This window comes from Trichosurus vulpecula, chromosome 6 (genome assembly GCF_011100635.1).
Source record: "Trichosurus vulpecula isolate mTriVul1 chromosome 6, mTriVul1.pri, whole genome shotgun sequence".
Classification (NCBI taxonomy): Eukaryota; Metazoa; Chordata; class Mammalia; order Diprotodontia; family Phalangeridae; genus Trichosurus; species Trichosurus vulpecula.
In genome coordinates, this window is record NC_050578.1 from 267454300 (window position 1) to 267465668 (window position 11369).

Here is an 11369-nt window from a genome sequence, read left to right on the forward strand (position 1 = left end):
CCCTCCCGCACTCACTGAGAAGGCAAGCAATATGATATCAATTATATATGTTAAATCATATAAAATATTTCCATATTACCCATACTTCAGAAAAAGGAAGAAAAATAAAGTGAGAAAATTATGCTTCGATTTGTAGTCAGAATTGATTAATCCTCTCTCTGGAGGTGAATACCATTTTTTCATCATGAGTCCTTTGATATTGTCTCAGAACATTATACTGATCAGAGCAGCCAAGTCTTTTACAGTTGATCATCATTACAATGTTGTCATGCACAATGACGTCCCAGTTCTTCTTGCTTCATTTTGATCAGTTCATATAGATCCTGCTCTGTTTTTCTATAACCATTCCCCTCGTCATTTCTTAAAACACAATAGAACTCTGACAATCATATGCCACAACTTGAACAGCCGTTCTCCAACTGATGAGAATTCTCTCAATTTCCAAGCCGCTGTCACCACAAAAGGTCCTTTTCCTTTTTCTTTGATTTCTTTGGGATACAGACCTGGTAATGGTGTTGCTGGGTCAAAGGGTATGCACAGTTCTATAACGCTTTGGGCTTGTTCCAAATTGTTCTCCAGAATGGCTGGACCAGTTCCCTACTCTACCAACAATTCATTAATGGACCTATTTTTCCTTCATCTCTTCCAGCATTTGTCATTTCTGATAGGTGTGAGGTGATACCTCAGAGTTGCTTTAATTTGCATTTCTCTCATCAGTAGTAATTTAGAGCATTTTTATGAATATAGATAGCTTTAATTTCTTCTGAAAACTTCCTGTTCATATCCTTTGACCATTTATCAATTGAGGAATCTCTCTCTCTCTTTCTTTCTCTCTCTCTCTCTCTCTCTCTCTCTCTCTTTCTCTCCATGTATATATATATATATATATATATATATATATATATATGTATGTATATATATATATATACACACATTTATATATGTATGTATGTATATATACACATATATGTATTTTTACTCACTTCTATACTCCGTATACATTTGAGAAATGAGGCATTTATCAAAGAAACTTGCTGTAATTTTTTTATATTACTTCATTGTCTATGGTATCTTTAGCATAATTTAGTTTCACTGATTATCTCTTTTAATTAAGTCTATTTTTGCTTTTGTTTTGTCTGAGATCATGATTGCTACCATTTCCTTTTTTTTACTTCAGCTGAAGCATATACGATTCTGTTCTAACACTTTATTTTACCAATGGGGGTCTTTCTTACAAACAATATGATTCTGGATTCTGGTTTCTAAACCATTCTCCTATTAACTTTCATTCTGTGGATATGATGTCTGGAATCTTTTATCATAGCCTAAAGAGAGTCCAATGATTCTTGAATTGTCTTCTAGATCTATTTTCCAGGTCGGTTGTTTATCTGATGAGATATTTCACATTTCCTTCCAATTTTCTTCCTTCTTTTTACTTTATTTTGATGTTTCCTGATGTCCCACTTTTTAACATTCCAGGAATTCTTATTGGGCTTGTGTCCAATTAGCATTTGTCTTTGAGGCTTTGTTCTTAGCTGTTTTCACATTGTTATCTTCTTCTAAGTTATGTCTTGGTCTTCCCTGCCACCACAGCACCTTTTTAGGGTCAAGTTCTTTTGTTGTTGTTATTGTTTTCTTGTTTTTCCTGCCCATGTCTTTCTTTTGAATTTAATGTTGAATATAATGCTCTGCATACCTGGGGGTGGGGAGGCACTGTCCTAAGCTTCAGGGGTTTTATGCTGCTGTCTTCAGAGCCTGTTCTGGTAGTCTGCAAGTTTTTAGTGCTTCCAATATGTTATGATCCTGGGAGAGGTATGGTCAATGATTTTTTGGACTGCATTCTGGTCTTTACTCAGGAAGGGTCCCTGATCACTTGCATCTGGAAGCAATAGCACTCTCTTTGCCTTGGAACTATGACCAGGTCCCTTGGTCCCCTGCTGCTGCAAGTGCTAATTCTCTTCTTGGCCCTGAAACTGTGACCAGGGCCCCAACTCCCTTGTTACCAATCACAAGGGCTCCTCTCCACCCTGGAACTGAAACCCAAAACTGCATATGGGCAATAGAGATGCTGATCAGTGCCAGCTGTACCCAGTGCCAGAAAATAGCCCCTTGTAATCTTTCTTACTAGTTGATCAATGCCCTTACTGTTTCTTATCTAATGCCTCCAGAAGCTGCTGCTTCTTCTACTGCTGTTGAGATCATGGCCACCTCCAAGGCCCACCACTGGTGCTCTTGCTGCACTCCAGGCACCCTTATGTTATCCACCTCTCTTGCAGACCTCGTAAGTTTTCTTAGGCTGGAAAAATGCCTCATTCTCCCATTTTGTTGGCTCTGCTGCTCCAAAATTTGGTTCAAGGTATTCTTTTAAAGCTGCTTGGAGGGTAATGGTGAGAAAATTCATCTGGGTTGCTGCCTCTAAATCACCATCTTGGCTACACCTGTCATTAGCCTCTCTTAATGAAGTCTAAGTTAGGAGGAGATTTCATACCTCATGTGAGACTTAAGTCTGTTCTTTATAAACCTTAGAGCACCATTTAAGCAATGGCTACTAGTCTTAATATTGTTGAACATATCATAATATATTAATCACATATTGAGCTTGAGGCCCAAAAAAAAATCCCGTATCATTTTTCCCAAATTACTTGCTAAATGGCCATTTCTCTTCCATCAGGTACTTTGTGGATCTCTCTGCTTTTCAATATAAGAGAAATATTTTTTATTTGTTGAATTTAATTTCATATGATTAGACTTAGGCCAACTTTCTAGCCTGTCAAAATCTAATGATTTTTGTTGCTGTTCAGTCATTTCAGGCATGTCCACCTCTGCATAACCTCACTTGGAGTTTTCTTGGCAAGGATTCTGCGGTAGTTTGCCATTTCCTTTTCCAGCTTATTTTACAGATGAACAAACTGAGGCAAACAGTTAAGTGCCTTGTCCAGGGTCACATAGCTAACAAGTGTCTGAGGCTGAATTTGAACTCAGGTCTTTCTGACTCCAGATTAGGTGCTCTATTCGTTGCACTACCTAGCTGCCCCAAATCTAATAATAGCTTGTATTTATAAATGACTTCAAGTTTGACAACTATTTTGCAAATGTTATCTCACTTCAGCCTACAATAACTCTGTGTAATAGGTGCTATTCCCATTTTACAGAAGAGGAATTTGATGTGGAAAGAGACGTGGAGCTTGATGTGCCCAGATGTAATATTAAGTTGAGACTTTTTTACTGTTTTAGAAGGCTAAATTAATTAAGTGTCCTTGAGCCTTACTAAGTGCAAATCCCCACACCCAAATCCATAATTACTAGGTGCTAAGCCTATGTGGGCATGAACCACTCAGGGTCCCAAGGGGAGTTGCTAAGACCAGAGTCAAGAGTTTGAACCTAAGTTCTGGTCACTCAGATGACGTTTGATGACATCCAAAGACTGTATAGAAAGAGATAACAGAGCTATTTGCTTGAAGCTCTCACTCCTGGAGGAGTGTTGGTGTGGGACTCAGAGCAGCCACTCTAAGAACCTCCCAGCTCATCAGCCCACATGTTGATGCTTTTTGGTAATATAAATTGTGTTCTCATCTGTTTATATTGTGTATGTTTGTAATTTGTTTGTATTTGCTCTGAAGCTCAGGGTGCTGGCTTTTCCTCCTGAAGTAAGTGAGTTTATATGTATATGTTGGATTAAAGTATGATTGTTAACCCCTTAACGTTACTTTCCTTAGTAAAGCAGATCAAAAGAACGTGTGCTGGCAGCATTCATGTTGTTGTGCTTGTCTTTGTGAGTCTTTCACCCTCTCTGCAGCCGCTAGTCAAATTGTTGCAACACCAGAGTCATAAGTTAGTCAATTTGAGTCATAGGCAGGAAGGGGACATGGTAGATGGAGAACAGAACTTAGAGTTGAGAAAACCTGAATTCAAATTCTGCTTCATCTGCTTACTGGTTGTATGACCCTGGCTGAGTCACTTAACCTATTTACTGCAATTTCGCAACTAGGGGATAATAATAGCACATATCTCCCAGGATTGTTGCAAGAGGCAAATGAAGCAGCATATATAAAGCACTTTGCAAAACTTAAAGTAATATATAAATGCTGTTATTATTATTATTATTAATTATTCTGGAGGCTTTGCAGGTCTTACTGACTCTAAGAACAGCACTCTACCCACTATGCCGCATGAATGCCATACAACTTCCTAGCTATGCCTCCTAGATTTGTGTCATGTGAAAATGTGATAACTTTGCCATCTAGACTTCTATACAAGTCATTGATAAAATCTTTATACAGTACAGCCCCACAGACATGTAACTGGGACACTCGCTTTGATTCTACCATATAAATATTATCTACCCACCAGCGACTGACCCTTGATCTACATATTCAACTAGGTCTGATGAACCCAACTGTGCTGTCATTCAGTCTAATTTTCTTTCCATCTTTTTGACCTTGGCAAATGTTTTGGTAAAAAGGAGTGTATGTGTATGTACGTGTGTGTGTGTGTGTGTATGTGTGATCTGTAGTATTCCAAGATCTACAGCCTAGTAGATCTCTATGTATGGGGGGGAGCATTCAGGAAAATTTCCACCAAACTGAAGAGAACGTGGTAAAATGGATGAATGGGACAGTTCCATTAAGTAGACTTCTGGGTAGACTAAAAGGATAACAGTAGCATCAGTGATTAAAAGCACATCAGCTCATGTATTTATGGATTCCTAAAGCACTTTCTTTCCAGTAGCCTCGTTAGAGTAGTACGGAAGACACTGTTGTCACCATTTTATAGCTGAGGAAACCCACTTTCAGACAAGTAATGTCACTTCTTTCAAGTCACATAGTTAATGAGAGTCAGCACTCTATCTCTTCTATATCCAGTGTCACACTTGATTCTCATAACAGCTCATCAACCTATTCAGAGAAGATATTATTATTATTATTATTATTATTTGACTGAGAAGTGTTCTGAGGATTGGAGAAATTGAGTGGCTTGCCCAAATCAGGCCTAATTAGGAAATGGCTGAATCAAAGCTAGAAATCCTGTATTCTGATTTTATATCCAAGACATTCCCTACTCCACCTCACTAACAATGAGCTAAGGCATGTTTTCTGATTCCCATGTCCAAGGTGCCAGGTACTCTACCATACTAACAACGAGCTAAGGTGAAAATGGAAAATGAAGAAATGGTTCCCTTGGGCAATCAGGTTTCATTCCTGTGGTCTGAACAATGTTTCGTGACTTCTTATGTTAATGAGTTGGCTACAGAGTTGCTATGTATTTTCAGGGAAACACAGTGGATCTTAGGATAATGTATTCCAAAGTCTGGATAAAGCCCTTATTGATCGCTGTCTTCAGTTATAGACATCTAAATATTATTCTCTTAGAATCTATTGGCATGTGACTCAAGTGGTTGCAGGGAGTCGTTGGCCATTTATTCATTCATCTGGATTCTATTATTCATGGCGGAACTGAGTAAGAAGGAAGGCTATTAACTTTACTGCCATGCTTAAAGAAGTAGTGGCTAGGGGTAACCTGTCAGGATCTAGGGACCTTTTACTACTTAGTAGGACTGGAAGACAATCTCTCCAACAGGAATATTTTTCTTCTAACATTGGGATTTCAATCCCAACAACCACATGTCAAAACACTTGACCAACTTTCTCTTTTAGAGTCCCATTATTGTTTCCAAATGTCCAGTGGGTTTTAAGAGATCACATTCTCCACTGCTTATCTGGGCTTGAGAGGATCAAGGTGGGCCATTCAGAAGTGAGCACAGTACTCCAGCAGCAGAATCTAGTGCAACTCTCATCTAATTCTTCACTGATGTTGGCCCTCTTAATGCTGCCCATGATCACAATGGCTTTCTTGGCTGCCATATTATATGAGTAACACATATTAAGCTTACAGTTCACTAAAGACCCCAGATTTGTTTCTCAAATTGCTATCATACCCAGGCTCTTTCATTCACTACTTAAGAACTTATATTTTCAACCCCAGTATAGTGCTACACATTTATCTCTATTTAATTTCATTTGTAGGACACGTTCAATGTAGGACACGTTTTATTGGCTCTTGAGATCTATTGGAATTCTCATTCTGTCATCCAGGGAGGTAGTTTCTCTCCAACTTCGTGTCATCTGCAAATTGGACAAGCATGCCATCTATTTCATTATACAAGCCATTGATAAAATATGAAAATACATAAATTACACTTATCTGTATTTCCTGGAAACCTCCTTCCAGGTCAATGTCAGACTATATTTACTCTATAGGCCTGCAATTCAACTATTTCTGAACTGACATAATTATACCAGCATCTAGCTCTAGCCTATCTCTCTCCAAAATCTCAAGCATGAGACTTATCAAATGTTAAAACCTAAGCAAATTATTTCTATTAGCATTATACCATGCTACCAATTTTGTTTTTTCTGCTCTTGTACCAATGATTTGAACTATGCAGCAAGCTCCCAAGTAAGATCTCTCTATGAACATATGGTTCATAGAGAGAATGGTCCATAATTTACAGCCTTAGAGAGTTATCTGTGGAACCAAAATGTAAAGTGATTTCCCAGGGTCATACAGCCACTGTGGGTCAGAAGTAGGACTTAATTCCAGTTCATATGAACTCTGAGGCTAGATTTCTTTCCACTATACCCTACTGCCTTCCTGATTTAGTAACCCTTTCACAAAGAGAAATAAGCTTAGCTTATTATAATCTATTCTTGATGTATGAAGGTATGTTGAAATTAAAGTTCATGGGCAACATCAAGATGTTTAAAGGAAAAATTAGCCTAATTTGAATGGAAAAATGCCTTAAGATATTGCTCCCCATCAGAGTGGGAACTAAGTTGACTGGCACTTTCCAGTTAGAAAGTGAGGAAGGTCCCATAAGAATATCTGTGTTGAGCAGCTAGGTGGCACAGTGAGTAGAGCACTGGCCCTGGAGTCAGGATGACCTGAGTTCAAATGTGACCTCAGACACTTGACACATGTACTAGCTGTGTGACCTTGGACAAGTCACTTAACCCCAGTTGGCCTGCCGAAAAAAAAAGAATATGTGTATCAACTTCTTTATGATCGTTACTTTTTTTCTAGGTAGAAACAAACCAATTCTTTAACATGTTTTACAAGTCTTTTCCAGAAATTTACACCGAGTTCACTTGTCTATACTCTATGGCCTCAATTAATTTACCTTCTTTTTTAAGAAATTCAGGACACCATTCACTCTTTTTAATTTTTCGATATGTCTCTAGTTCTTACCCTTCAAAAGTCCTTGACAATAGTCAATACAGCAATTTTTGTGTACCTCAGATTGTAGTCCGTCTGATCCCACTGACTCTACGAACCAAGGAAGGACAGCCTCTTGACTAGCTCTATAGAACAATCATTTTCATACATTTACAGCCAAACTCTAATCATTCCATGGACACAGACAAAATTGCATTTGTCGTCTCTACCTTGAGGATTCCCATGTTGAACACTCTGTCTACAATTTGAGGAACACAGAAGGCCATAGTGCTTTCGGAAAAGTTACTGGGGGTACAGATATTCATTAGATATCCTTTTTCTGAAGGAGAGAACACAATCTGAATATCCTTTCTCTGGGCTCCAGGCCCCAATTAAAGACATTTCCTTAAGACAAGAATCAGCATCCCGCCAGTTTTGTAGCGGGGGAGGGGGGGAGGCGGGGGGGGGGGGGGGGGGGAAACCGGGAGCCGGTCCGCGTTCGGCTCACCCCGCCTCCTCCCTCCCCCCGCCCCGGATCCCCGGGCCCCTCCCTCGGCCGGCCCCCGGGGCGGGGCCTTCCCCGCCCCGCTCCCCTTCTCCCTCTCTCCCCCACGCCCCGCCTGCTTGGCTCCCAGAAGCTGGGAGGGGGCTTTTCACTTGGCGGCTGCTGCGGGTTCCGGGAGCTGCGGGTGGCTGCGGCGCTTCCCTCCGGTCTGCGGCCACAATGCAGTTTATGTTGCTTTTTAGTCGTCAGGGAAAGCTCCGACTGCAGAAATGGTATGTCCCGCTATCGGACAAAGAAAAGAAAAAAATCACAAGGGAATTTGTTCAAACAGTTTTAGCCCATAAACCCAAAATGTGCAGCTTTTTGGAGTGGCGAGATCTGAAGATTGTCTACAAAAGACACGCTAGCCTGTATTTCTGCTGTGCTATTGAGGATCAGGATAATGAACTAATTATCTTGGAAATAATTCATCGTTACGTTGAACTACTTGACAAATATTTTGGCAAAGTGTGTGCACTTGATATCATCTTTAATTTTGAGAAAAATTTTATTCTGGATGAATTTCTTTTGGGAGGAGAAGTTCAGGGAACATCCAAGAAAAATGTACTTAAAGCCATTGAACAGGCAGATCTTCTCCAAGAGGAAGCTGAAACCCCACGTAGTGTTCTTGAAGAAATTGGACTGACATAAGCCGTCTCCCATGTTGATGACATCATGTGGTCTCACATACTGTAGATGTTCACAGCCTTCATGTCAATGTTTAGCTAACGGTGTAAGATGCTGTTTGTCAGCATTACTGTTTTGCTAAGCCGCTTCATTCAGGCCTACATAAAAACACTCCGCTTTTTCAAAAGGGAATAAAAAGTATTAGCTTTTTTTAAAGGGACTTAAGTTAACTAAAACTTGATGCAGAAGAAATATCTTTTCAGTATTCTCAAAGGTCGAATTATGTCAGTTTCCCATTAATTTTATTTGTATGTGATAATTATGAATGTACATGTAAAATCACAATCGGGAAGCACATTTGTTGCTATTACTACATTCAACTGAAAGGAAGCTACACTTGTATCAACTTAAAAGTAAATGTAATAATGTTTCAATATGGTTTTTTGCAACCAAAGACTACTGTCGCATTTCAGTATTTATGGGAATGAGAAAAATTTGACTGATTTTACAAAAATCATATATGTATACCGAAGATACTTATTTGGGAATTACATATCTCAAACTGGTAGCTCATTGAAAAATACACATTTCCGAGACTAAAGGGATGTTACATTAAAGGGAATACAGGTTACTTTAATCAAAACAATTCTGTTTTACGTTGACTATTAGTTGAAGGCAGGACTTTGGACTGAAGAGACTCCAATATGAGCACATAATGTACACTATGAAAATGGTTAAACACATTTTTTTCCATGTAAGATTCCTTTAACTATTAACTATTAGTTGAAGGCAGGACTTTGGACTGAAGAGACTCCAATATGAGCACATAATGTACACTATGAAAATGGTTAAACACATTTTTTTCCCTGTAAGATTCTTTTAAGCATAATTTTACAACTTAAATGGATTATTTTATGCCCCCAGGTTCATGGATACTGCCACTATTTACCTCATCTCTCCATAAGCTAAGGAAAACATCTACTCATATAGGATGCTATAAATTAAAATACTGATTTGCCTAGTATTGCTATCTCAAATAAACCTTGGCTCTGTTCATGATTTATCACATGCCTAAGTTTGCTCCACTGTTGCCCTGGTTAACTAAATTTTCCCTATACTTTTTTTATGAAGTACCACTAGTTTATGACATTTTTCTCCTTTCATGCCATCTCCTATTCAGAAAATATTCACCATATATGTAGATATATATATTAATATATACATAGATATATATCATGTAAAAATGTTAGCTGGATGAGGTAAAATGGCAATGGGGGATTTATTTTTTAAAGCTGTTACAATTCAGTTTCAATACCATTTTCACATGTATTTAACATGTCTTCAAAGTTTACACTTTCACTTGTTTGTATGTGCTTGGCTGGATTAAGCTTTGTCATTGTGACCAATATTTAGGCTGTGGTCATTGTCTTATCACATACATTAGTTATAATAAATGTCCACTCTTACACCAAAAAAAAAGACAAGAATTATTTTATTTTATTTTATTCTAAATTTAATAAATAAATTGAGCATTTCCATAACATAGTAGAATAGATTAAAAAAAAGAAGGCTGTACATGAAACTACAATCTATTATGTACAAATTGCTATTCCTTTTAAATATATAATAAAGTTATCATATAACATTCTTCTTTTCCTTTTTCCTTCTCCCCCTGCTCTTGCCCTAGCAATGGCTACCGTTAGACATAACTATGTACGCATGTGTGTGTGTGTGTGTGTATACACATACAGATACTTCTGTTTATCAGTTCTTTCTCTGGATGTAAAGTCTTTCTACATATGTCTTTTGTAGTTAATTCGGGTATTTATGACACTCAAAATGACTTAGTCAATCGAAGTTGTTCTTAAAACAATATTGCTGTCTCTGTATACAATGTTCTCTTGGATCTGCTCACTCTATCCATGTTTTTCTAAGACCATCAAGCTCATGACTTCTTACAGCATAATAGTATTCCATCACAATCATATACCAAAATTATTCAGCCATTCTCCGACTGATGGGCATCCCTGCAATTTCTAGTTACTTGCCACCACAAAGAGAGCTGCCATAAATATTTTAGAACATATAGGTTCTTTTTCTTTTTCCCTGATCACCTTGAGAAACAGAAGTAATAGTGGTATTGCTGGGTCAAAGAGGACAGGCAACTTAATAATTCTTTGGGCATAATTCCAGATTGCCCTCCAAAGTGGTTGGATCAGTTCACAGTTCCACCAACAGTGAATTACTTTTCCCAAATTTTCCCACATCCTCTCCAGCATTTGTTGCTTTCCTCATCAATCATTTTAGCCTATCTCACAAGTGTAAAATGATATCTCAAGGTTGTTTTAATTTTCATTTCTCTAATCAATAATGACTTAGAGCATTTTTATATGACTATATATTGTTTGGTTTACTTCATTGGAAAACTGCCTGTTCACATCGTTTGAAAATTTAATAATTTGGGAATGTCTCATATTCTTATAGATTTAACAAAATTCTTCATCTATTTGAGATATGAAGCCTTTATCTGAGTCTGTCTATAAACATTTTCCCCAACATTCTGTTTTCCTTCTTATCTTCGTTACATTTGTTTCATTAGCACAAAAATTTTTAATTTAATGTAATTGAAATTATTCACTTTACACTTCACTCTGCTCTCTATCTCTTGTTTATTCATAAACTGCTGACCTATCTATAAATCTGATAAGTAATATGTCCCCTATTCTTCAAATTTTCTTGTAATATCTCTCTTTATATCTAGGTTGTGTATTCATTTTGATCTTATTTTGGTAAATGATATGAGATATTGGTCCATGCCCAGTTTCTACCATACTGCTTTCCAGTTTTCCCAATTTTTTTTTTTTACCAAATAATGAATTCTCATCCCAAAATCTTAAGTCTTTACACTTGTCAAATACAAGTTTACTATATTTATTTGCTATCTACTCGATTCCACTGATCTACATTTCTACTTCTTAGCCAGTAC

General features: G+C 37.8%; 1 protein-coding gene across 1 annotated transcript; it reads left to right on the forward strand.

Moving 5' to 3' along the window:
- The first annotated feature begins 7930 nt into the window (after nucleotides 1–7930).
- On the forward strand, nucleotides 7931–8448 carry LOC118854318 (AP-1 complex subunit sigma-2-like). Its single transcript, XM_036764675.1, has one exon. It carries the CDS (start codon nucleotides 7937–7939, stop codon nucleotides 8405–8407), a length of 471 nt encoding a protein of 156 aa, XP_036620570.1. The 5' UTR covers nucleotides 7931–7936; the 3' UTR covers nucleotides 8408–8448.
- The last annotated feature ends 2921 nt before the right edge of the window (nucleotides 8449–11369 follow it).